The sequence below is a fragment of the Miniopterus schreibersii genome (genome assembly GCF_964146895.1).
Source record: "Miniopterus schreibersii genome assembly, chromosome: 19".
Taxonomy (NCBI): domain Eukaryota; kingdom Metazoa; phylum Chordata; class Mammalia; order Chiroptera; family Miniopteridae; genus Miniopterus; species Miniopterus schreibersii.
Genome location: NC_138119.1, coordinates 33,710,326 through 33,737,264, shown reverse-complemented (window position 1 = coordinate 33,737,264; position 26,939 = coordinate 33,710,326). Strand labels below are relative to the sequence as shown.

General features: G+C 50.2%; 1 protein-coding gene across 2 annotated transcripts; it reads right to left on the bottom strand.

Annotated features, from left to right (window-relative positions):
- Nucleotides 1–1,034: 1,034 nt before the first annotated feature.
- Nucleotides 1,035–25,849, bottom strand: CFAP45 (cilia and flagella associated protein 45; the record flags this gene model as incomplete). Of its 2 annotated transcripts, XM_081121596.1 has the most annotated exons (12): nucleotides 1,035–1,233; nucleotides 1,556–1,780; nucleotides 5,280–5,473; nucleotides 6,051–6,164; nucleotides 8,775–8,921; nucleotides 12,365–12,494; nucleotides 14,232–14,410; nucleotides 15,801–15,971; nucleotides 16,302–16,446; nucleotides 18,393–18,529; nucleotides 20,456–20,581; nucleotides 25,767–25,849. In XM_081121596.1, the coding sequence occupies 12 exons, from the start codon at nucleotides 25,767–25,769 to the stop codon at nucleotides 1,155–1,157; spliced, it is 1,650 nt and encodes a 549-aa protein (XP_080977722.1). In that variant the 3' UTR covers nucleotides 1,035–1,154. The 2 variants fall into 2 exon arrangements, with proteins under 2 accessions (XP_080977722.1, XP_080977721.1); XM_081121595.1 differs by lacking the exon at nucleotides 25,767–25,849 and having other exon boundaries at nucleotides 20,456–20,683.
- Nucleotides 25,850–26,939: the final 1,090 nt, after the last annotated feature.

Below are 26,939 nucleotides of genomic sequence, written 5' to 3'. Positions count from 1 at the left end.
CCGTGGAGGGAGACAAGCCTGGGCTCTGGGTTTGAGTAATGAAACACAAGTGCCTGGGGTGGGGCACCATTGGTGATGGGAGCTGGACATACACAAATGGGGAGTGGCTCATCCCCAGAAGCTAGCACTTCAGCCCAGTGGGAGCCAGATAATCAGGGTCTTCCCCAAAAGGGTTGAGACTATTCTAAAGGTACAAGAAATTTGGTGGCAGCTGCTGGAGGGACACAAATCAAGAGCAGACTGGAACAATGACAAGTTTCTGTGAGGGTGGATCTAGGTCTGTTGTGCTCACTGAGTGCCTAGAGCATACCTAACACATTGTAGGAACTCAAGAAGTATTTGAATGAGTGACTGGATGGGTAGAGTATTAACACGGATAGCAATGGCTTTGGGGAGCACCGCTCATCGGAGTGAGGTGGACTGAGGAGAGCCCAGCCACTGGAGTGAGTGGGGCAGCTGTGTTTGGGTGAGGGGACTAGACCCGCAGGGTGAGGAGTGGGACCTGGGGTGTGCCCTGCTGAGGGACAGGCAGGTGTCTGTGTTGTGGCACTGCCTGGAGTTGAAAAGGCTCTGGCAGGGTAGGGCTGAGACAGATGGGTAAGCCCAGGTCCAGACACCACCCCCTTCACAGATGTGGTCTGAGTCATTGGCGTGAGCCCAGAGGAGCTCAAGTGGCCCGGTGCCTCCTTCCCCATTCCGCCCAGCCCGGCCCTGCCCCGGCCTCTCCCTGAGAGCATCTCTAGCTCCTTGCCTCGCCCCTGAAATGCCTCTGAGTTGGGCCTGGACTGCAGGCAGAGACTAGACTGTGCTGAAGGCTGACGTGATGGCAGCCTCCCAGAGGGTCGCAAAAAGGCCATGAGCCACCAGAACAAAGGGACCGCCTGGCTTAGAAGGGGAACCATGGAGAGTATCCTTGCATTCCTGGGCCCTGAGAATCACACCGCCCACACCTGGATCTCCTGTAACCTATTCTGCCCCACGTTCAGTACCCCGTAGTAGCCACATTCCCACACAAGGAAGCCAGGCTGCTCCTTAGAGAAGTAGAATAGATTTAATCTGTAACTCCTAAATGTCTAGGTGAGCAGCAGTCATGGACTCCCAGCGACGGGGCGAACCTTCCCCTGTGGGCGCCCAGAGCAGCTCAGAGGCGCCCCTCAGCTCACAGAGGCGGGTGGCAGGATGTTAGCTTTGCGCTGGGCTTCGATGCAGTACTTCTCGGGGAGGCCGGTGGCTCTGCGGGACACACGCGGGCAGGCGTAAGGGGAGCCGGGACCAGAGAGGAGGCAGCAGCGAGCGGGCGGGCTTTGGGTGGTTATAGAACCTGGGGCCCTGCACCCCCCAGCCCCGCTCCCAGGATTCATCGCCCAAGCGTGTTCCTGTCAAAGCCCCAGCACCCTGCCAAGTGGCTCCCGGAGAGCCAGGGAAACCCAAGCCCAGGATTCTGTGCTGGAGCCCCCCCCAGCGCCCCTGTGCCGCCCCTCCCATCCCCGCACCCCGGCTGGCCTTCCAGCCATTCCCTCTGGAGACCGGGAGAGGGGCCTGGGCAGACCCGCACCTCAGCTCTTCAATCTTCTTCTTCTTGATGTCGTCGATGCGCTCGCGTCGCCTCTGGGCCTCCTCTTTGAGGCGCCGGCCCTCCTCGAAGGTGGCGATGCGGTCCTGCACCAGCTTCTGCTGGTTCTCGCGCACCTGGCGCCGGAGCTCGTTGGCGTGCAGCAGGCGCCCCGAGGCCTTCTTCTCCTCCTCCAGCCTCTCCTTTTCAATCTGCTCCCTCTGGGCCCTGCAGGAGGGGCGCGGTGGGCTGGGCTGGGCCGCGCCGTCCCAGCCAAGGAAAGGTGCTGGGGAGCCTCGGGGGGCTGCTCCCCGGGGTGTGCCTCAGAGGCCCCCGCTGCAGCCCTCCTGTGGCTCCGAGATCAGCCTCCAGGGCCGCCCCTGCGGGCCCCACTCCCACCCAGCCGGGCACGCAGCTGCGCCTCACTGGCACGCTCAGAGGGCCCGTGCTTGACTAAGTGCTCTGCTGTCACGGCTTTGAGACGCATAATTGTTTTTAACCAGGGGCTCCACCATCTCATTTTATCACTGGGCCCTGCAAATCATGCAGCTGGTCCTGCACCCAGGGTTTCGCTCTCTCTTCCCTTATAACAAAGCACAACTCTTGTCCAGCCTGTTGTAAGATCTCCCCCCCCCCTCCCTCCCTCCTTTCTCTCTCTCCCTTCACCCTTGCCTCCCTCCCTCCCTTCCTTTCTTCCTTCCCAGGAACAGTAATGAGAGCGTAACAAAACCAACAAAGGGGAAACTAAGAAGTTAAAGGAAGTGTAAAATGTCCTGCGGGCTCTCCTTGGTTACTGGAGGAAGGAACTCAGCCTGGCATCTCTCTGTCCTCTCGTTGCTCCAGCTCTCACGAGGAGCGTCTTCCACAAGAGTACCTCATGGACCCTGACATCAGGGGGGCGCTGGCTAACACAGGCCAGGCAGGCTCAGGCATAAGCCATCCAGAGTGATCATTTTCTTTCTCTCTCAGCGTAATCAAAAACAAAATGTAGGCCGGCTGGGCGTGGCTCAGCGGTTGAGCATCGACCTAGGATCCAGGAGATCGCGGTTCGATTCCCGGTCAGGGCATATGCCCGGGTTGCGAGTTTGATCCCCAGTCAGGGGCATGCAGGAGGCAGCAGATCAATAACGACTCTCTCATCGTTGATGTTTCTCTCTCTCTCTTCTCCCTTCCTTTCTCTGAAATCAATAAAGATTTAAAAAAAAAAAAACACAAAAAACCAACAACAAAATGTAAAATCATCTTAGGCAGGGATCTCTCACCTGCTCTGCTCCCCTGGGGTCACTCACACCCCAACAAAGGTACCAAAAGCACCCCTTCACTTACTCATTTCCCCCTAGCCATCCAAGATGCTCCATACATGGGGTATCAGCTCGACTCCCAGCAACTCTTTTATGCCACGAAAACATCTTTTAAAATTCTACTCCCACTACAGAACCTTCTCAGTTAACCAGAAGAGAACCACTGACTTTCTTCCCCTCTGTATTTAGACACCAAAGCCCCCTGTGCAGGCTCTATGGCTGCAGGAGGACTCTCCTCTTGGCCTTGCCATTATTTTTCTGTAGAGAGAACCATTTCCTATTGTTTCACATTATATGAAACAGGGTGAAAACGGAGGACCTGTATATGTCACTACAGATCCCCTGGAGTGGCCGGCAGTTGAAAATCTGAATAGGGAAGAGTCTGCCATTTCACAGGGTTCGAGCAGTGATCTAGGAACTTGCGAAAACTACTGATGCCTGGGCCTCACCCCAGACCAGCTAAGTCAGAATTTGTGGAGGTGCAGCCTGGGGCATCAGTACTTTTTGAAAGCTCCCAGGGCATTTCTAGGAACCATTGAGTAGGGTAGGTCAGTTATCTCTGCTTGGTCAACAGGCCAAGAGTTAAAGGCACCCCTCTGTCCAGAAGAGGAAGTCCATATATAGGCCATACAGGAGGCCGTGCTTTGGGAGCAGGAACAGTTGGCAATGACAGAGATGCTCCTAGCACTTGAAGACACCCGCTATGGCGGTCACAGGGCCCTGGAGACACTAGGTCTAGATTCTAACCTAAGACAACAGGTAAAATTGAAGTTCTCCAAAAGGCTGGTCTAGCTTTAGTAACTGACTACTATGTCTGCTTCAGGAAAACAAATAAAGAATAAAGAAACAGATCAGTGACAGAAGTATAACTTCAGTTTCTTTCCATTAACACTATTAGTGCCCGGTAATGGCAGCACAGATGTCCAAGGGCATAGGGGCTGGGGAGGGCACACATCGGAAAGGCAGGCTGGAGCCCAGGGGGAGAATCTGTGGGGCTGCCTTCTTTACCAGGTATCCAGAGACCATGCACAACCCTTTGGGCAGGGAAAGCTACAGAGCCAAAGGGCATCACAATCCATAGGGACAGGCTAGGGGCCCACAGTCCAATAAAAGATCAGGAACCTGGCTCTGACAGGGACAGAGATTCCTACGAAGCTGCTCTGCCTCTGGCCAGGGGTCCAAGGGCCTAGTCTGGTATCAACTAACAAGCTGTGCCAAGGACAGGACCCTAGATTATGTAAACCAAGGAAGCTGGGCTACGCGGCTCAGTTTCTACTTATCTGAGCATAATTTCGGTAATTTTGAATAGCAACTGCCCCAACTCAAATTTTGTTTTATTTGCTTCCTTTTGAGAATTTCTGATTGTACAGTCTGAAGATCTTATAGAGCAAAAATAGAGTCATTCCCAGTTAGAGGACAGTTAGAGCCTGGAGGAGACCCCAGGGACCACGTCTGGTGATGGCAGATCTGCCTGACAGAAGCCAGAGCAGCTGGGACTGCTGACCGCTTTGAGGCAGGGATAGCGGGAGATGTGAACACTTAGCTTTCGTTTATGTGTTAGAATTCTCAGAGAAAACAAAAATAAAAAGATAAAGAGCCGGTAAGGCAGGAGACATGGATAATACAGGTGAGGTCCATCTGCAAGAGTCCCTGACATGCTTCCCACAAGAAGGCGCAAGAACAGTGTTTTATCCATCTCTAATATTTCCCATAGCACCCGGGACAGAGCCTTGAATTTATGTGCTTAGTACAGATTTGTCAAATGAATGGCGAAGACCTCCCTTAAAGCCCTGCTCCAGTGACTCACAACCATTGGTTTTGAGGTTTTCTCCATCTCTCCTCAACCTCCCTGTGGAAATTTCATCCCTAACTTGGAGGGGGATGTGCAAGTGGGGGGGCTAGGGGCGCGGCAGAAGGCCCATGATTTACACCTTTACTTACACCTTTAACACTCCAAAGTCAATAACCCCAATAATCCCCAATTCCTTCAACTCTTCCAGGTTTCCAATTATCTAATCATAAAATTCTTGCCCGGCCAGGTGTGGCTCAGCGGTTGAGCACTGACCTAGGATCCAGGTGATAGGGGTTCGATCCCCAGTCAGGGCACATGCCCGGGTTGCGGGCTCGATTCCCAATCGGGGGCATGCAGGAGGCAGCCGATCAATGACTCTCTCATCATTGATGTTTCTCTCTCTCTCCCTCTCCTTTCCCCTCTCTGAAATCAATAAAGATATATTTTAAAAAAAAAAAAAATTCTTGGCTCAAGTGTCTGAACTATTTCAACCGCCCGTCCGGTTGGAATGACCCCAGCAGCCCAGCCAAGGTGGCTGTGCCTCTGCCTGTGGACAGGCCAGAAAGCTGTCCACCCAACACGGGCACCCCTGCCACGCGCAAGGAGAGACAGCCAGGGCCCCCACCCCTCCTACCGAAGGATCCTGTTGAATTCATCCCGGTCCCGCTGCACCTGCACGGCCAGGCTGTGCTGCTTGAAAGCGACCTGCTCCAGCCGACTTCTCCGCAGCTTGGCCTCTGTTTCCATCTTCTTCTGAGCGTTTTCCTTCTCTTTTCTGCGCCACTCTCTGTCTGCAACCTCCTGGTTGCGCTTTGCCCGCAAGGCATCCTGGGAAAGGAGAGGGTGGGGACAGCAGTGAGGGTGCAAGCCACCTCACACTGACCAGGTGCCTTTGGGAAGACACCCCTTCACAGGCTTCGAGAAGCTCCATGAATGTCTCTAGTAGCAAGGTTCTTCTAGGAGAGAATACATGCAATCCTGTCACAGAACTTCCAGGTCAGAAGCTACCCTGAGGGGTCATCCTGTCCTTCCATCTCACTCCTCCCAGTTCTTTTCCTATGCCTCAAACACCTCCAGGTAGTCCTGCAATTGCTTCTAATTTTAAAAACTGCTAATAATGGAGATGCTACGGTTTCCTCTGGTGACACATTTCTATGGTTAGTTAAGGTTGAAAGTTCTTGACAAAACAGTCAAAAACTTTCTCTTGACCCTTAAGCTCATAATGCATGCTCAGTCCTTGCTGCCAGAGGCACTGGGAGCAGGCCCACCCTTCTTTCTCAGATGACTGGAGTCTAGATACTGGCATCCTTGCTTCTAGATCTCCACCCCTGAGGCCATTTGACAGGCTGTCCCAGGAAGAGTTACCGGAATGGGAGAGGTAGGGAGAAGCAGATTGAAGGGCTACCTGTTCTGCCTGGTAATCCTGGGCCTTTTCCTGCATGGCCCTCAGGCGTGCGATCTCCATCTCTTTCTCCCTCCTGATTCTCTCCTGCTCAGCCTCAAACTCTGCTTCTCGAGCCTGCCAAAAAGAAAGGCTTTGTAGAACAGCTCCCATTGTCCCAGTCTTGCAGAGAGAAACCAAACCCCTGCACCAGCCTGTCCAGTATCTCCCCTACCACCTCTGACTCCTTCTAGTATGGCGAAATGACTAGCAATGCAAGGACATAAAACCAATTAGAATTTGTAAAATACTGTCTCCTGTATTATCCCAGAGGGTCCTCACAGTTCATGACATAGATATTGTAGATGAAGAAACATGTTCACAGAGATCGAGGGTCCCGCCCAAGACTGCATAGCTAGTCAGCTACCAAACAGGATTTGACTGCAGGTTTCCTGAGCACATCCTTCATGCTCCTTCCAACTTCACATTTTCCAAGTTACAAGGCCACTGGGCCAAATTTCTAGAAGTAACAACTGTGGCTCCCTGCCTGTCTTGTAAAGTTTAGCAGGTAGAGGTTATCTCATTAGTCCCTGGGCAAAAGGCCAACATGCTTTGGGCAGTCCCACAGTGGTTAGCAGATACCTAAGGACTAAACCATTACAATTAGCTCCCTTTGCCACTCCTCTGAAAGAACAGATACAGTCTTAAAAGCTTGCCAAATCCAGTTTCCCAGCACCCATTCCAGGGCAGTCATAGAGTAATGGCTCAGGTTGGATGGAAATTGTCCTGTAGAGAACATTCCTTAACCCTCAATCTATCTGCCCGGACTTCTGTGCAGCACAGTGAGTTGCCTGCTTGTGAGCTGTGCACACTGGCTGTGTGTCAAGCTGGTCTCTCTGTTCCCCCTTGCTCTAGATGGCAAGGCAGAGAATTCTGGAGTCTTCCACAACCAATTAGCTCTAAAGAGGCGGCCCTAGCTGCAAGAACAGAGACCACCGAAGTCAGGAAAGGGCTTCTGATATACTTGAATACTTACAGGGGGCTGGGGGTACACCCAAGTGCCTGATCCCTTTGCCAGTCATCATCCTCTCACAGCTCCTCCCACCAATGTTCTCTCCATGTGTGAAGACAAGACACGTGCCTCTCCTGCCCAGAAATCTATGATGATTTCTCATTGTTCCATGCTTCCAGCTCTGCTCAAGGTCCAAGGCATCCCCAGCAACTGCTCTTAGCTCTCTGTCACCTCACCACCGCATTTCTTATCGTAGCCACCACAGATGCTCTGCTGCAGCCAGCAAATCTGTTCACCAACTCCAACGCCACTTCACCTAGTCAGGGAAATAGCCGCTGAGCTCCACACTATTAGTCTAGGTATGTTCAGCCTCATCTACACTGGACACACACTGAAGCACTCAGGACATTTTGAATCAATCAGTGGCTAGGTTCACAAGGTGGTTATAATGATTAAACGAGACAACACTGCCTGGCCAGTGTGGCTCAGCAGTTGAGCATCAACCTATGATCCAGGAGATCATGGTTTGATTCCCGGCCAGGGCACATGCCCAGGTGGTGGGCTTAATCTCCAGTCAGGGGGGAGCAGGAGGCAGCCAATCAATGACTCTCTCATCATTGATGTTTCTGTCTCTTTCTCTCTCCCATCCTCTCACTGAACTTAATAAGGATATATTTTAAAAAAGAGAGAGACCACACTTGTGAAGACTTATGAAGCACTTGGCACAGAGCCTGTGCCCAGACTAAGCACTCAACAAATGGTAGCCGTGTCATCACTATTATGTGTGAACCATCTATGCCCCTAATCTTGCATGCTCAATCTGTCCCCTGTATATCCCTGCATCCAATGAGAAGGCCAAAGCCAACAAATAAGCTTTGTTAAGCTTCGTTTTCTGTGGTTTGGCGTATGCAGGTATATCACATATGCCTTTTCAAATTATACCCACACCCTCCCCATGTCCATCATTAAAACACTACTATAGAGAAGAATGATGTGCCCTCTGTCGTCATGGAACCTCAAAACTAGAGGAGAGATGGGACCAACACATGTAGAATTGAATAACTTTCCTGACACCTGGAGTCCTTCCTTTTCTTTTCACATAAATTCATCTTCACTCCATCTAAATGGTGCTTACAAGCTTTCTTTTGACCACCATTCCTCACAGACCCAGTCATTCCATTACCCCATTTTGCCCCAGAATGAGCCTGCACATTATCAACTTTCATTCCTCAGTAACTATTGCAGGCACTGCCTTCTGTCGCATGGTGCGTTTGTTCTTACGGGTTCCACAGTGGGGCGTGGGGAAGACAGTTTTCTGAGTCTAGCACCCAATATAGGAATTTTCACAGGAAATTTATTGGAAGCAGACTCATGATTACTGGGGATATAATTATGCAGGTCATGAGGAATCCACAGAAAACTTTAATTTCACCAATAGTTTTAATATTCTTTCCTGCCTGCAACTGACCCTCATCCCAACTTCTAATCAAAGGTGTTAACAAGGATAATAACACCCTAATTTGGGTGTTTTTTCCAGGCTATGCTCTGTTAATGAACAAGTTGAGTGGCCAAATGAAGAGAAAAAGAAGCCAAGCCCTTGAACTAAGGACTTAACTTTTAGAACAAAGACCAGGGGCTGCCTTACGTTGCAGTCCCCTCCGTTCTCAGGCCGCCTCTCCCTGTGACAGACGTCCCATCCCTGGCCAGAAGTCCTAAGCATCAGAGCCAGGTCCTACCATCTTCTTCCTGGTGAACTCCATCACCAGCTGGTCTGCCAGCTTCTCCTGAGCCTGCAGCTCTGCTTTCTGCCTCTGGTTCTCGTCGTTGATGCGCTTAATCTCAGCTTGCATCTTCAGTTTTTGCTGGTGCCTTTGTTCCATGTCCTGCCAGCAAAAGGAAGAGAGCCTCAGAGTAGAAGGGGACACGACCAAAAGATACTGGCATGTAAGGAGAGGGGTACACGTAGACGCAGGGAAACAAATGCTTCCGGAGCTGTTCTTTGTTAACGCTGTCCTTTCAGGGGTTGTCAATGGCCCCTTCCAGACACATGGACTCTACAGTCTCCTTCCAACTTACTTGGTGGCAGCCCCTGACACTGTTGATCTACTTCTACTCTCAGGAAGCGAAGGATTTTAAAATTCTAATCAGTGTCTCCCACATGTCCTGCTGAACCCCATCCCTGTGGCTTTGTTCATGGTGTGTTTCTCTTGTCTTCAGTTTCCTTCTCCTGTTTAAACCTAAACTTCTGGTCATCATCAACTTATTATTTAAATAATAAGTATTGCCTTAATTGGGCACTTTCTATTCATTGGGCATATATCCTATTTCTGACACCTAAACACAACCAAAACCTCTGAAAGTTAGGCCTTGTTATCTCTCTCGTGCAGATGAAGAAACTGAAGCCCAGAGTTTAAGTGATTTGCCCAGGGCCAAATAGCTAAAAACTGCAGAGCCAGAATTTTGAAACCTGAGCTGTCTAAATTAAAGTTTCAATCTTCTCTGGAAATCTTACTTGACTGCCCCTAGTTTCATATTCTCTCTTCATTGCTGAATCTCCACACACCTCCTGGGATTCAATAACATGCTACCTTGTGGGTCCCATGCATTTCCTGTGTGTTCATTCTGTCACAGCTAGAGAACAGGAAATGTGTCCCACATTTCCTCTCTTTGTCATCAACATGTAGTCCAATTGAAAGAAAAACAGAAAATACTCAATAAACTATTGCTAAATGAGGCAAGGGAGTAGGGACCAACGTGAGTGGCATGTGATAAAGAAAAAAAAATCTTACACACAGAAACACAATGAGATAGAGATCAGAGAACCAATGTGACACTGAATGACAAGATCCCCTCTGAGGAAGGAGCCTCTGCCTTTCCCAGCGCTGAGCCTTTGGAAGCTCCTGATGATCAGACCACTTCTGAGCCGAACACATTTTCAGGCCCCAATGCAGAGGGACTCCTAGCTTCAAACTCTTCTACCCATCAGCTCGCCCTGCCTCCCACACTATCTCCAGCTCACTCCATTTCTTCAAAGACTAAACCCCTCTCTGGTCTTCCAGCACCTCCACAGCCCAGCTTCTACTCTGACTCATCCAAGGCAATTTTCCCTGCTCTCCCCCAGCCTGGCTCCCTGCCCAGTTCAGGGCCCCTTCTTCCAGGAAGCCTTCTGAACTGACTAGCACAGCGCTGTCTGCCTCTAGGCGGGTCCGTGTGGCGCCCGAGTCCTGGCTACCAGCGTTCCCTCACTCTCCCCGCACCACCTCCTTGCACCCTCCACTTTTCCCCTGTTGCTGCTCCAACTCTTACACTCCTTTTGCCCCTTCTTCCTTTCCTTTCTACATTCTTCCCCCAGTTTTAGGTCTGTCACTGGTACCCCAGACATTACTTAATCTCATTGGCCCTCAAAGCTAAAACAGCCACCAACCTCCGGTCTCTGACATATAATCACGTATTTATTGACTTACTTCTCTGCCTATTTATTTACTTCTTTAATTTATTGTCTTTGTTGGTTCATTTCATTTCTAAGATACCAAAGAGCCTTCCCTGTTTCTCATCTCTGAAGGCATTCCAAGGCAACCCCCGATGAACCCCCCCACTCTCCTCCATCTTGCTGGCAGCTTTCTATATTAAAATTGCTTAACAGTACCTCTTGCAGACTCAGTGAGTGCTTATTAGAAAGGCAGCAAATGACAGCGACACAGCATCAATGTAATGGTGTTGACTCAATGACACCTGGAACTTTCTCAGCGAGCCCACCACTCCCACTCACCACAACCTAGTTGGACTTTCCAGCCTTCGTGTCTCACCCCTTTCCCTACGTGCTTACCCCATGCCTCTCCTTCCTGGACCTGTTTCTCTCTCCTGAGCCAGGAACGTGACCAGGCCTCTCTGTCTTCTTGGCCCTGTGGATCCCCTTCTCAAGTAGTTCGCAAGGCTACAGGGCCCATCATCTTCCCTAACCATCCGGTGATCTTCCTCCCACAAAGCAGGTGCTCTGAGAAGCCTTCGTAATTATAAGGCCATCCGTAAGACCCTCCAGGGGCCCCGTCACTCACCACCAGCAAACACACCATCAAATGACAACTCAATCGTCCATGAACATGGGAGAGGAGGAAAGAGATGAAAGCATACATGTCCCACAAGTTAAATGGAACCATGAGGAAACAATCAGACAAATCAGAATGTGGGACATTCTTCAAGTCAACCAGCCTGGATGCCTCAAAATATCAGTGTTATAAAAATAAATGAAAGAATAAAGAAAGGAAGGAAGGAACTCTTCTAGATAAAGACAAACTAAAGGGACTTAAGTGAGCGATCCTGGTTTGGAAAAAGAAAACAACTGAAATACATTTTTGGAACAATTGGGGAAAATTGAATGTGAATTAAATATTAAATGATATAGAATCATTGGATTTGGATTTTTGTCGGGGGATGTGAAAATGGTATTGTTGACATGTACGACAATGCTTTGTTCCTCAGAGATGCAGACTGAAGCATTTAGTACCTAAGTGTCAAGATGTCTGCAACTTACTTTTAAATAGTTTAACAACAAACTATGCATATGCATCTAAAAGAAGAGACAAGCAGCTAAGGCATATTAGCAAACATTAAATGGGTGAAGTATTGATGGGTGCAATACAATTCTTTCAACTTGTCTGTGTGTATAAAAAGTTTCCAAAGTGAAAAAAGTGAGGGGAAAAATAATAAATGCTCCAGTGCTTGCCATGCCCCTGCTGTGCTTTTGTGTATTGCAACAGACCAGATACGGCAAATGGAAGAGAATTTTTTAAGTCTACTTAGTTTGGGCAGGTATGTCATCATTTCTTATGCAATAAATATGCCTATTAATTTTATTTAGGCTAACAGGAAAAAAAGGTTTGGCTCCTCAACACAATTAATGACACTGGGATGCTGTGTACTTTGAATGAGGTAACAGCAGGGAGCCTGGGACTAATGCTACTATTCATCTACAAAGTGTATAATATCCCTAGATAATTGAGGGAAGACAATAATACATCCCTCTGTTTATCTGTATAAGGCAGACAGCCATATATTTACTTTATGTGTCCACTTGCATGGACATGTCAGTCCTAGACCCCAGGTCCCAGTGAGGCAGGGACAGTCTCTATCCAAATCACTGCTCATCCCCAGCATGGCGTCATGGCCAAATAAATGTTCAATATGGCAATAAAAAGTTGATGATGATGATGTTGTGAAATGAGCATGAGCCTGACAAAAAAAATAGTCCCCGTCTTGGAACCCCCAGACCTTGGAGGGCTTTGCTGCTGGTGCCGGGGGACGTGGCCCCTCCGTCCAGCCCTGTTACCCGCAGGTCCTCCTCCTGGAGCTGCTCCATGTACTCCAGCATCTGCTCCTTCTCCTGCTCCCGCTGCTCCGCAAACAGCGACCGCTCCTCCTGGTTCCTTTCTATCTGCTGCACAATGTGCCGTCTTCCTCTGGAGGAACAGAGCCGCGGTGTCTTAGAAATCAAGGGTTTGTGTCTCTATGTTCCAAACTTCACCCAAATGACTCCCAGAATGGGAGGCATGTCAGGAACCATCTGAGAAGCGCCCTGACCATCGCTGTGCTTCCTGAGCCCAGACCAAAGTCCTTCCCCGGAGCGTCTCGAGGGGTCAGTCCTCTCTCTTCCAAGCTCCTGGCTCTGGGGCTCATACATCTTGATATTCCCTTTCTATACATGTCTTAAGAGTGCAACCCACATCATAATGCACCTGCTCCCTGTCAGTGTATAGAGTTTCTGAGATCCCACCACCACCCAAGCCCCCCCAGAGTGCTCATGGAGAGCTGGCTTTGCATGCAGGCTTCACAGAGCTTCAAGAGTGCAAAAGCCCATGACGCTCTCCCTCCATTGCCTCTGCTCTCACCTGTGTGCCTCGTCGCCCCGCCCTACCTCCCAGGCCTAGTTTGCTAACTCTATTTCTTATATCCTATCTCTCATTTTGAGATTGTCAGATGCTAGCGAACAGGGCTGAGTCTGAGGAACCAGATTCTACAATGTGTTGCCATGGCTCCCTGTGTGTTGGAAGCACCCAGACCTCATGACATATGAGTAAAGGCTGGAAGAATGAGAGACGGCACCACTTAGAATAAGAATCTAGGAGAAAGAGCAAAAAAGTCACTTTCACATAGAGCACTTGAACGGCTTCCTGACGCCAGATGAAATCAGCAGAAGTAATGAGTTAGAGTTGCATGAAAGCAGGTTTAAACTCAGCACAAGGACCAGCTCAAATCATCAGAGCTGCATAATGAGGCAGAGAGATTTCCTTGATTGGAGCTATTTATGCAGAAGATGAAGAGCCACTTAGCCATTACAGAAACTTTTATTGGAAGCCTACTATAGTCTACCGGGTACCTACTAGAAGTCCCGAGATGAATGGTGTAGGAGAGCAGAATACAGACGGGGAACGAGAACTGCCATTCAGGGTGCTACAAGTACTCTTTATGGCGGTGATTTTTGTATTACATGGTTGTTGCACTAAACCTAGGACACTATGATTCTACAATTTACCTGTTCTGGGTCTTATTCTTTTCTGTAAAATGAAGAGATCTGAATTCATTCATTCAAACATATATGAAGTGCCTCTTACAGGCCAAACACTCTGCTAGGCCCAGGAGGCACAGAAACGAATGCGACAGGGACCCTGCCCTCCATGACCACGCAGTCTAGGGAGGGTCAGAGAGCCACAGTGCAAGAGGTGGCGTGCTGGGGTCAGCACAGTGTGATGGGGCACGAAGGACAGGGCCACCGAGCCTGCCCGGGGAAGGGAGGGAGGTTTCTCGGGGAGGTGGCGGCAAAGCAGCACACTAAGGGGAGAGACAGTCAGTGTTTTCCAGGGGAAAGGAAAGAGGAGGGTATTCAAAGCAGTGGGAACAGCGAAAGTCATGAACTTGTGATAAGACCCGGCATGTTGGGAGATGAGGGGAAACACAGAGTGGATGGCAGGAAACGGTGACAAATGAGGCTGAACCGGGCCAGGTGGTGAAGCACCTGTTAGGATCTTGGAAATAAGCTTTAGGAAGCTCTGTGGTTCTGTAAGTCACGTTGTGAAAGTTTTGAGATAATGCTAGGTGATGATAATGGCCATTTCTCATCTCTTCCCTGTGTGAAAGGCTACATGGACCGAAAGATACAGGAAATGACAGAAAGAAAGATGCCAAAGCCACCACTTTACCGGATTCTTTCCTCCCTCCTCCTCCTGTCCAGGTCCTCCTGCCTCTGAATGGATTTCTGCCGTTCCACCTCCATCATCTGATCCAACCGCTTCTCCTCGGCATCCAGTTCTTTTTGGATCAGCTGCTTCTCCAGGATCTGGGCATCCCGGATGGCATGGCACTTGGCATTAAGGATGATCTGGGGAGCAGAAGTGGAATTGCGGGACTAGGTCTGGAGGTAAGGTTAGGGAGGGATGCACCATGGGTGTGTGGGAGTTGGAGGGGAGAGAAATAGGAGCAGAATACTATCACGTGTGCTGGAAATGCACATGGCTGCCCACAAGCCCAGGAAAGCACGAGCATTCTTACATTTGACCTTCCCCTTAATATTATTCAAACATAATACTTACTGGGCTCCTGCTAAGTGCTTCTTTCGGAACTGACTGTTAATGTTGGGAGCCATGGGACACTTTGGGACTATGATGAAAGCTATGGGCCCCCTCCTCCATAAAACTCACTTACATATAGGACACACAAAATCTCCATGAAACTTCAGAGGTTCATGGGTCCCCTTAGGACCCACGAACCCCAGTTAAGACCCCTGATCTGCCCTAGCCAGTTTGGCTCAGTGGGTAGAGTGTTGGTCCACGGACTGAAGAGTCCCAGGTTCAAATCCTGCCTAAGGGCATGTACCTCAGTTGCAGTCTCAGTCCCCAGTCAGGGGCATGTGGGAGGCAATCAATCAATGTGTATCTCTCGCATTGATGTTTCTCTCCCTCTCTCTCTCTCTCTCTTTCCTTTCCACTCTCTCTGAAAAGCAATGGAAAAAATATCCTTGGGTGAGGATTTGAAAAACAAAACAAAAACAACCTATTCTACTCCTCAGAGAAACTAAACATTCATGCAGGGTCAAAGCCACAACATTGTTAAGCTGGAAGCGTCCAACATGACACAGAAAGGAATGAAAACCCAGGACCATCCATAAGAACCATAAAGTAAAAGCTTTCGAAAATAAAAGAAGGTATAAGTAGAGAAGATTTACCTGAGAGACAGAAATTGTAGATGAAGGGGTTGGGGAGTAAGCCTTTCTCATTTGGTTGGGAAGTGAACCACATGCCAGTGAGGAATTCAAATGAGCCTCTGGTCTTCATGCTCTCAGCTAAAGCACTCCCAAAAGAGCTCAATGGCCTGGGCCACCCTCTGGCCAGAATTGAACTAGCCAGATAAAAATAACAGTAAAATCCTCCCATTCATTTATCAATACACTTTTTGCAAAGCCTTTCCCACATATTAGTTCATCTAATCCTGCCAATAATTCTGCCAAGTAGTTTTACCACCTTCGCCTCACAAATGAAGAAAGCAAGGTTCAGATAGGGCAAGTGACATGCTGAAGGTCACGCAACCAGCACAAGGCAAAGTCAGTGCTCCCTCCGATCACAGCAACCACATTGCAGAGGCACCTCTCCCTCACCTCTCCCCTCAACCCCCCAGCCAGCCCCTCGCCTTTCCCCCTCCTTGCCCCACCCCCAGCTGAACCCAATGCTGTCCAATGTGTGAATAAGAGGAGGGGGGATGCACGGAGCCCCGACCTTGCTCATGTCCTTGAGCTCCTCCTCCTGCTCCATCCGCAGCTTGTTGGCTCTCTGCAGAAGGTTCTGGGCCCTCTCCTTGGCCACTTCCTCTAGGTCACTGAGCTTCTTGTTGTTCCTCCAAGCCATTTCCTTCTGCTTCATGACCTTCTTGCGTGTGGTCACCGCATCCTACAGAGGACCAGTGCATCAGAGTGGGCCTGTTCCCTGAGCTGTGTCCTGGGCATTACTCTGGTGACCACAAGTGACCCAGTATTATCTTTGCTCTAACCCATCCTGCTATCAGAACCCAGAAGATTCTCAGCCTGGTTTCATCTTCACCCCTCCCTTTTCCCCCCAGTTGCTCCCACAACTGGTCTTTATTCTACAGCATGTCTCCATCTACGCCTTGTTCCAGGACCCCCTAACTAGAGCCCCCAGTCTCACGGGAATCTGGCCTCTCCCCAGCTCATCTCCCTTCCGCCACCCATCTGTGCAGACCAGGGCTCGAGGGTTAGCTACCAGGATGGCTTCCTTCTCCTTCTTGAAGGCCTGTTCCCTGGCCTCCAGGTCTTCTCTGGTCAGCACTTGGGATGCCCATTTAATCCGCTCAAACTCTTCGGGGCTGATGATAAGGGATTTCCCGGAGGGATCCTTTGTGGGAATGCTGACACAAGGAATGAACAAAGTTAGGGAGGAGGAGGGAGGGAAGGCTCTCGGCACTGTGCGGCAGGCTTCTCTGCTCTCTTCCTCCCTCACCATTGCCATCCCTCTGGCACAAGCGTGGCCAGTGGGAGGGGAGACTGCCAGCTGCACTGTGGGTCCACTGGGGAAGACATCCCAGGAGAGGGTGAAGTAGCATCACAGGCTATCGGGACATTTTAAGAACTTTTTCTAAAAGGCCCAGCATATATGTTGCCATCTCTGTGTAGCCATTCATGACCCTCCCCCCAATATACACATATGCAGATCCCCCACCTCCCCACCAGACCTGAGGGACCCCCTCCTGCTCTGAGCCCACCAAGCTCTGCCCTCGCTGCCCACGTTCCGGCCACTGGGCAGGGCCTGCTTCCCTGCTGGATCACCAGCTCCTTCAGGGACGCGGTCTCGGTCTTACCCACACTGGCAGCCTAGCCTCTAGCCCAGTGTGGGGAGCAGAGTGAGAACTCCAAACAAAGCTGCTGAATCGAACTTTAAAAATAGATTATTCCTCAGGATGACATAAAAAGGGCAAGGGGACGCCAGACAGTTTGAAATGAATACTAGTGAGAAACCTAAACAGCCTGCCCATTCAGCCCAGAGAGAAGCTTTGAACCCTAAATATTAATTAAAATGTCTGATCAACAGCAGTTGGAGACATGTCTATAGACCTCTCCTTTCTAGCCACCCAACCATTCAACAAACCAATAGGTAATTATAATGATTACAAACAAATGACATATATTAAAGATGGAGGCGGGGGAAGCAGGGGGTGGGAACAAAGCTGCTTCTGGGTGAGGCCATTTAACAGGCACATGGCAATGAGATGCAGACATCGGAGGCAGGAAGTGAAACCTCATCTAATAAAACTAATGCGGGGGGGGGGGGGGGGGCCGGAGGTGGAGCGAATGAGTGAGTGGATTTGGGGCTTAGCCAAGATCTCCTGGGTCGCTGAGTGGCGTGGCCCACAACAGCCTGGAATCCAAAATGACCAGCCTGGAATCTGAATAATCTGAATCGGAGACAGCATCTCTGGGGCTTTCAGCAGCCCCGACAAGAAACCAGCCACTCCATCTCCAGTGTCTCTTCAGAACTCGACCCCTCCAGAAAGGAACCATTTCTTGGGTCCCAGGTGTAGCCAGGGGGCTGCCGACCACGTCTGGCCGTTTGATGCCAGGACTGACCAGACAGCACTCCTCCTGGATCGGTGTCCCAGCTGTGGCTCCTCAGCTCATGCAACAGGCAGCATTTTCTAGAAATCCCAGCTTTTAGCGGGTGGGGCCAGGGTAGAAAGGATGGTTTCAGAGAATGAAACGCTACCACAAGGGCTCAACCACCGGGCAACAGTGTCGGCTCATTTCACGTTGCTGAGTGAGGCCTAAACCCCACAGCAGAGGCCAAGCCAGGGGGCGGCTCCGGCTAGGAAGCTGCGCTGACCTAATCCCAAAAGAACCCAAGAGCCTGTGGGAATTTCCTCTTTTGGCCTCTGAGCCTGGGGAGATGCCAAGGGCCTAATTAGGCATCTGGTCAGTTTCCCTTCGCTTGGATTCCTGATGCAGCCAAAAGGAAGTGATTCATCTGGACCATTAACTTTACCAAGTGCACTAATGGGAGCTCAGGGAGGACCCCAGAAGCGCCTCCCCTCTACCAGTCCCTTAGGGTCCACAGCTGGCAGAAAAGAGGGCAGAGCAAAGCTGGGAATCAAGGGTAATGGAAGTAATAGACCCAGAGGGGGCGCGGGGACAGAGGCCAGGATGAGCAAGAAAGAAAGGGAGCCATGAAACAGATGGGGGAAATGAATACGAAAGAAGTGGAGACGTGACTGACAGTGAAACCAGGTGGGTTGCCCCGCACAAGTCCCCAGCAGAATGCAAGCTGGGACAGGCGGGCAGGGCATGGGCCCTGCATACTCACATGAGTTCTCGAACTATGTCCCGGGTGATGAGCTGGATGGTCTCCGGCTTGTGGTCCAAGCCCAAAGCAGTGAAAGTTTTCCGAATGGCATGTTTGTCTCGGAGCAGCACGATGGGGCTGTCGCTCCGGGCCAGGGGCTATGGGTTCAGCAAGGACAACTTAGAAGCTAGTCGCCTCACTTCCTGCAGGTCAGTCCTAACTTCAAGTGTAGACTTGCCCTCTCCTAGGGCTTCCAGGGGCAGGGGAGGCTGGCCAGGGCCCAGGCTGCAGGGCCCCCGTAGAATAGCCAGGGCACTGAGAAAGTAGTGTGGTGCTCTGCCCTCGAACATGGCCAGATGTATTCTGTACTGACCAGCTCTCCTGAGAACAAGGCCTCTCTATAACTTGTGCAGATCCTCCTGGGTGGGTAGGAAGTGGGGGCTGCTAGTGTGTGTCCATAACCAACCAAAACCCATCAGAATAAAAATTGTAGGCTCTAGATTCTCCTCTCTCCATGATTTATAAAAGGAATAATACTCTCCCTTCGACCACACTGTGGGCTTGAAGAAATACAGTTTGTTACAGACTCATACGATTCATGATATTCACATTTTTTAATCCCTTCTAATGATTAATTTACTTTGATCCCCAAAGAAAGCTATCTGGGGGGTGTTAGAAATGGCTAAATGGCCTGGTGGGGACCTGACATTAAATCTGATGTGGTGAGAAAGTCAGAGTTAGAATTCAGCAAGAATACAAATTAGATATGTATGATTTTTTTTTCCTGACCATGAAGGAGTTAATAAGAAAATGAAATCACTTATTTAAGGAAATTTTTGAACACCGGAGAAATTTTCATTTATCGTTAATGCAGTAACTGTGGTCCTGAGTGGAGGCAGGGGCGTGGCCTCAATGGAGGTCCTTCCTGCCCTGAGAACCTCACTTTGCACAGAGGCCCCAGACTGCTGCTGCCGCCTGGTGCCCAGTTCAGCTTCCAAGTGGCATAAGTCAGTCATGCCACAGGCCCCTTCTGCCCCCTACTGCTGGTTGAGAGACTTCTTGGCTCTCACCCAGCGATAAAGCTAAAGGAATCGTGTCAGACAGGCATTTTTCTGACCGTCCCTTTTGCTAGCCAGCAGGACTACTCAGAGAACTCAGCCATTTCCAAATCTATCTTTGCTTTGCCTGGAAGAGTCCCCATGGGCCCAAAACTAAAAAAAAATGTAAGTAAAATTGCATCCCTTGGATTCTTTCCCTTGTCAATAGGGAAACTCCTACAGAATAGGGGTTATCTAAATGCAGAAAGATGCCTGGCTTGAACCCTCTGAAAAATCCTTTCACAGTGAGGCTAGTGAGGAGCAGGGATAGATGTCACCTCTCCTCTCCCAACCCTCCCTCTGCCAGGAGTCACACCAGTATTCAGGCCACCACTGACACCTTCTATCTCTTTTTTCTCTCTTAATCTCTTGCTGCCCTTCTCTCCATGTCTCATTCTCTTTCTAGACTTGCCTCTCTTTTTTATCACCTACTGAACTCCATGTGTACCAAGATGACTGCAAGTAACATTCCAGCTCTCCTTAGACGAAAGGAGTTGTCACCCTCTTAGGACGACATTTGCAAATAAAGACCTGCTTGTTTCCCAGAGCTAAGAAATTGTTTTAGTTGAGCATCTGGGAAAGGAGGATGACTGTGTTCTATTCTGATGCTGCTCTTGGATAGGAGTGGAAATATGTTGCTCTGTGTCTTCAAGCTTAGTCCAATGGCCCTAAAATGTTTTCCTCAAGGAGTGTTCACCGAACAACTATCCAGCTTTCTGCAGATGAGCCTTCCCTTCAATGTTACAACAGAGTTTCAATGCTGTACAGGCATGAGGACTGAATGGGTGGAGGAAGCCAGGTGTCCTATTTATTTGGGCCCCCTAGATGTCAGAGCTCCACTGCTGGCTCTCAGAACTCCCCTCTGTCTTCATCTGAGAGTTACCAGGGAGAGGGGTGACATGCCCAGTGCTAGCTTTGTCCTGAGTAGCCTCAGTCCAGTCACTGCCTCCAGATGGCAGCTGCCTGGAGGGGCTGGGTTAGGCTTACCTTGTTACCTCTGAAGAGGCTCTCATCTACCTCGGAGCTAATAGCTTTGGTCCGATAGCGAGTCCTATTCCTTGACCTGTTGGAAGTAGTAGAAGAGGAGCTCGGGCCGCCAGGTGTGCTTAATGACTGCAGGGAGAGGCAAAAAGTTTGAGCCATTACTGAGCACCATCTGGACCCTTGGCAAGGTGAGCCCTTTGTCAGCCCATGCCCGGGTAGGTAGGGGTACATATGGAAAAGCCACTGGGGGAAAGCACCTGGGTAGACCCTGAAATGTAGAAGTACCCCAAAGAAGGAGAGGGTTCTCTGAGTAGAGGCCAAGCACACCAGCTCAATGAGAAGGAACATTTCTGTATTCCCTGAGCTGAAGAAGGCCAAGTCATCATGCCATATGGAAGAAAGAAGGAAGGAAACGAAGAAGGCAGGAGGATGACCTCATCGTTGTCCCAGTCCCAATTTCCCATAAGGACACTCTCTTGTGAGGCCACTTCAACTTGTCTCCCCAGAAACGTACAATGTCCTCTTCATTTCAATATTCTCAGCATGAGCTCCAAGCCTCCCACAATACTAATTGAGCTCCTTCAAATCTCCCCAATCTCACAAGGTTATAGCGGGGACCAGAAGACATTAAGGAAAGAAAAGCACTTTGCCCGCTGCCGGGCACCTGGCTGCTGCATAATGAACTTCAGGAGACGAGTGAGGACTGATTGCCAGCTACACTCAGACAAACCCATCACAACCTCCACCATGCGCTTTCATTCCCAGGACCCTCAGTGCGCATTAATCAGTTTACCCACCCAGCGTCTTCCTATGTTTGGAAAGTTCCCATCAATGAGTTGTGGGAGACACGGCTCATCTCTGACTATCAAAGCTGAAAACACCAGATAGTGGCCTGCCACGCATGGGCAAAGCCAATCTGAGCACCCAAGCCAGGCAAGGGCTAGGGAACTAGTGATGAAGGAAGGAGGACACCGAAAATCTTTCTGGCAAAGGCCGCAGTAGCAGCCATACCCAGTATCTGTGGCGATGCTCAGAAGGACACCAGCAGCAGCACCCCACAGCCAAAGCTGCCAGCATTGGGGTGCAACGCAGCACCAACAGTCCTTGCTGGATTGTGATTTTGGCCTCTGTTCTAGCTGCAACTTCCCCCTTTGTTCCCATTTTCCAAGCCTAATTTCCCAGCCTTGGTGTAAAATCCATCAGCTTTCCAAAATCCTTAAATGAGAGTTTTGGTTCTGCTGCTTATAACCAGGAACCCTGACTAATATAACCTCATTCCCAGAGTTCATCCAGCTTCAGCTCAAGCCCCAGAAAAGAAGTCTGTCTCCAGAAGGTGGCTTCTGTGAAGACTGAGGGACGACCCTAGGCTTAATCCAAAGCTGATTTGACTCTCACTTTGCAGGAGCCTACATCTCCCACAGTTCTCTAGGCTGGGATGTCTCCCAAGAAGGGGCTACACACACTGGGTCTCCCAATCCTGGGAATCAGCAGCTGTCAAGGGGACAAGGTGGACAGGAACTAGACTATGCATTCCAGGTCACTAAACACTGCACAGTGTATTTTTTGTGTGATTTTTAAAATATATCTTTATTGATTTCAGAGAGAGAGAGGGAAGGAGAGAGAGAGGGAGAGAAAACATCAATGATGAGGGAGTCATCATTGATCCGCTGCCTCCTGCACACCCCCAACTGGGGATCGAGCCCACAACCCAGACATGTGCCCTGACCGGGAACTGAATCACGATCTCCTGGATCCTAGGTAGATCAACCACTGAGCCACACCTGACCAGGCTGCACAGTGTGTTTTGAAAGCTCTCTCTCATCTGCCATGACCGAGACACCCCAGCACCAATTCCACCTGTATTAGGCTTTCACACTATTTGGGCAATTACTCTCCAGCTGGCTCTGTTCCATACAGGAGCACTGTTGTATGTCCTGTCCCTCACTGCCTGGCACAGCTGACAACAGGCCTACACAGGGAACCTCCCTTGGAAGACTCAGTCCGCTCCAATAGAGCAGAGCAGAAAAGCTCAGATTTATTAAAAGGCAAATATTGCGGTCCCAAGGAGGCGTAATAAAAGACTCAATGTGAGTAGAGAGCAACTGCTCCCCTTTCCACTGAAAGCAGAGTAAGAGGAAATGAACAGAAACTGCAATAGGAGGGATTGAAGCTAAGCAATGGGAATAACTGGGAAAGGTAGAAGGAATTGTGAGAGTTCTGTATATAATTCAGGGAAAAGATGTGGTCCTGACACATAGTAGGAGCATTTGATGGAGAATTAACAAATGAAACCAAGCAAGATGACCTCTCAAGGGCCACAGACCAGATTGCGATGAAGCCTCTCTGGAACCCGCCCAACTCCGGGTCCCACCACCACTCCACATTCTGATCGTTATGTATGGCCTGTGCTGAGGAAAATAATGCGTGTGAAAAGGCTAGAAGGCAGGTGGAAAGTATTATTATTATTTTGTGTTTGTTTTCCTGTTTCTTTTCAAGAGCTCCTACAGGTATCCCCTTGCGCTCAGGTGTCCACCAGGCTGCAGGTTCCTCGGGGCTGACCCTCCATTGCCTCTTTCCTACACCCTTGGTACCCAGGTCAAGAGGAAGTCACACAAGAGATACTTGACTGCCTGAGCCTAGAAGTCAAAACAGAAGAAGGAAAACAGACGACCACAGAAAAGTGGCCACTGAGCAGAGCAGAGGGAAGCACTGAGCTCTAGGGTTGAGAAAACCTCACTGGGGAAATGCTGACTTTGAAAGCCACAAGCTGTACATTAGGGTTAGAGTAACCAGTTTTGCCAAGAGTAACAAAAAGGATTAGAGAGGTCGCTGTGTAGAAATGCTAGAAAAAAATGAAGAACCAAGCAGAAATGGAAAGTTAGATCCCTCTGGGCCAGAGGCAGTAGCCAAAAGGTCCTTTCAGGTGGTGAAGGGCTGGTTTTATTTCTTGCATGACCAAATAAACATCCCCAAGAAGCTGAGCAGTGCCTGTCTAAGCCTTGCGGGAGGCAGCTCTTGAAGAAAAGGGAGAGAGACTGGTAAAAACTGGTAGTAATAGCTGAGGAAGCAAGAGGGATTGGGCAAGATGAGGACTGAGGACAGATAAAGATGCCAGACCTGCTTTAAATTTCTCATCTTGGTGACTTAGCTGACTCCCCTTCTCTTCAAAAATCATCCCACCCCAGAAGCACAAAAATCTGGCCACTGCTTGGAACTCTGGGAGACTCTGATGCAGCAAGATTAGTTGGTCAACCACATGAGGATTTTGACTTAGTCATTAGTATAGGATGATCTACACAACTAATTGTTTTAAGGAAAGCAGATTATGTGTGTAATCCCATTAAAATGTTTCTATGAGGGTATGCACCCAGAATGTGTTACTGAAAGAATGTTCACAAAAGTGTTTCATTTCAGGTGAGCATTATCATCTTAAGATGTTTCTTGTATTGCATAATTTTCTGCAATGAGTAGGTAACTCTTTATGATCAGGAAAATAACTATTTTTATTTGAAAATAGAAACACAGTAATGGGCCTAATCCCCAACTGTGAATACAGGTGGGTCTAGACCTTTTAAAACTGCAGCATTTTATGTCCCAGGATGTCCCAGCAAGACAGAGCTGGGAAGGTGCTGTAACAGGTCAGTGCGGAGTTTCCCCAACAGAACTGTAGGACCTGTCAACTGAACAAAGACGAAGGCATGTTCTTTCCTAGAAGTCCTCTCAATGCAGGATCTAGTTCCTCCTTTGCATATAGGTTCACTGTAGGCTAGCAAATTCAGGCTCCAAGCTCTTGGCCTTATCCTACTTATTTTTTCTGTAGGTTTTGGTTCCTAAGAAGGTGGGGATGCCCAGGCAGCATGCCTTTTACTAAGTGATCCACTCAGTTCATCTCTTTCCTCAAATGGAACCAGACTGGCCATCTGTGCTATGCCATCTGAAGATGACATCCTACTCACTACGGAGATCCATTCCTCTTACAGGATACTGTTATTCCTTGTTTTTGTAAAAGTCCTGGAGGTCTGCCTAATAGTGAGCCTCCCCCCACCACCACCTCTCCCCACCCCCCAAAAGCTCTCAAAACTAGTGAGTACCACCATACATACACACACACACTTACACACATACACACAGGCACACACACACCCCTGGTCTACCAGAAGAGCAGAGGTCACTAACTTGACCTGGTGCTTCTCAAAGGTGCCTTTACGCCAAGTCTTGTCCCAGGGATTTCAGAAGGGCTCAATCTGCAGCAGGCCAAACCTCTGCCCTGAGTGCCCCTCGGGTGGGGAACCCCTGATATGAGTGCACAGAAGCCCACAAGTCTAGCCCAGGTGCAATTCACTGATTAACTTGGGCTTGGAAATATAAATTCTTAAAACAGGAGAAAAAAAGAACTAATATTTACTGTATGCCCTCATATGCCAGGCATGATGCTAGGCTCTCACAGACAGACATGCACCAGAGGAGAGCTGAGAGTAATAGGCATAATAAATGCCTAAGTGAAAGGGACCCTTTGCAACACTGCAGGGAGTCCTCAGAAGTCAGGAACCTTTGCTAGAGACTTATTTTATAACTCACGAAGCTCTTCTGAAATCTCTACTTGAGGACCCTGCATTTGAACCAAAGTCCCAGAAAGGCAGTGTCGCCTCTGGGCATGAAATATGTCCACCAGTACACCCAAGGAGCCACCTTTCTCACGTGGTGTGCCCCCCAGAAATTCTCACACACTCCTCAGTGGTGCCCAGACATCCCCTGCATAGGTCCTCCGGGCCTGCTGCCCCTCTCAACCCTCATGGCCCTGGCAGCCCTTCCCACTCCAGGGAACCCCCGGCTGTCCAGACCAGTCCCAAGCCCTCTCCAGGATCTTTCAGACCTGCTACCCTCCTCACTCATTCATTCATTCATTCATTCATTCATTCATTTGCAAATGTTTGTCGAGTGTGTTCTGAATGACCCGAGCCGCAGTAACAGGAGAGAACACGGAGACTGCCAGGTGCCTTGTGCGTTTCCCTCTGCTAGTTGGTAGCGGAGCAGGTACGCATAACCTGTTAGCCGCCTCCTCAGCAGGGTCTCCCCCCCCCCCCCCAGCACCTCTCAGTCCCCAGCCGCAGGGGGAAGAAGACTGAAAACCGCTTTCCCCCCACCTCCCGGGCCCAGCCGCGTTCTCCCAGAGGTGCCCCGCTGCCGGGCCTCCCATACCCGGGCCATGGCCCGTCTTCTGCCCCCCGCCCCCCCTGCTCCGGCTCGGAAACCCAGCCCCGTTCCGGACACGTGACGCGCGCCCCGCGGTGCCCCGCACCGCCCGGGACCTCACCATCTCGGCGGCGCCTCCGCCGCCTCCGCCGCCAGCACGGCTGGGTGTTGACGCGTTGCCATCGCAACAAAGGGCCGCGTCCCCGGCCCAGGCCCCGCCCCTGCGCTCCGCCCCCGCCGGCCGAGGCGACGTGCGGGCGGGTGGCCGCGGAAACCTGAACCCCGCGTCCAACCGGCCCGGCCCGCCCGCCTGGCGCGCGCCCTGCCCCGCGCTTTGCCTTTGGCCGAACTCTTGGGTCAGGACCCGAACCCTCAAGGGAGTAGCATGAGCCTCGGGGTCTAACTGCCAGCAGCCCCTCCGAGAGGAGGCCCAGGGTCGCGGTTTTCCCCAGACCCCCCGCTAAGGTTACCACGGTTACCGTGCCCCAGTGAGGTGCCAAGCCAAACCCTGATGAGAGTCTAGCCTGCAAGAAGCACCGAGGGTCAGAAGAAACAAGCTGCGCAGCAGGAGAATCGGGGTAGACCAAAGAAAGAACTTCCAGCCATGAGGATAGGTGTGTAGTTCCAAGAGCAGCTCCTTAAAACTGGGTCTCAGGCCTGCAGCTCAGAATCATCTACGCGAGCTTATTAACAACTATCTGAACTGAACTCTCTGGAACAGGCTTTAGGGAGCCTGCCTTTTACATTTCCCACTTTGTATATACTGTTCTGGAGGGGTTTGTAGGAGTTTTATGATTTTGCCAATTTGGATGAGCCCCTATGCCTCCCAACCTGCAGGGACAAAACTGAACTGACCCCTACAGCCTGCTGGCCACAACCCTCACCAAAGCTTTCCTACCTGACCCAGGACATTTTCCCCCCAGCAGACTGGCTGAGCTTTTAGGCCAAAAAGGAGTGGTGACTGGGGTTCTGTGAGCTGCTTTCTCACTCCCAAACCTTTCTCCAAACCCTCACAGCTGACCTTTCTGAAGCTTACTTCAACTTGACTTTTCCAAGCCGATCCCTGCATCCTGTGTCATTGGCTGCGGAGCCAGGGGCACTGAGGACCGTTCACAAGCCCCAGGGGACTGAGGGAGGGAGCTGGGGTCACCTCCAGCTGATTTTAAAAGGACTTACTCCAACAGGCTTTACATCCCTTCCTTAGATTTCTCAGCCTATCTCCTTTGGGATCCTCAAAAGGACAAGATTAGGGAGGGGAGGGGGCGGAGAGTACAAAATGTTGGAGGTGGGACCA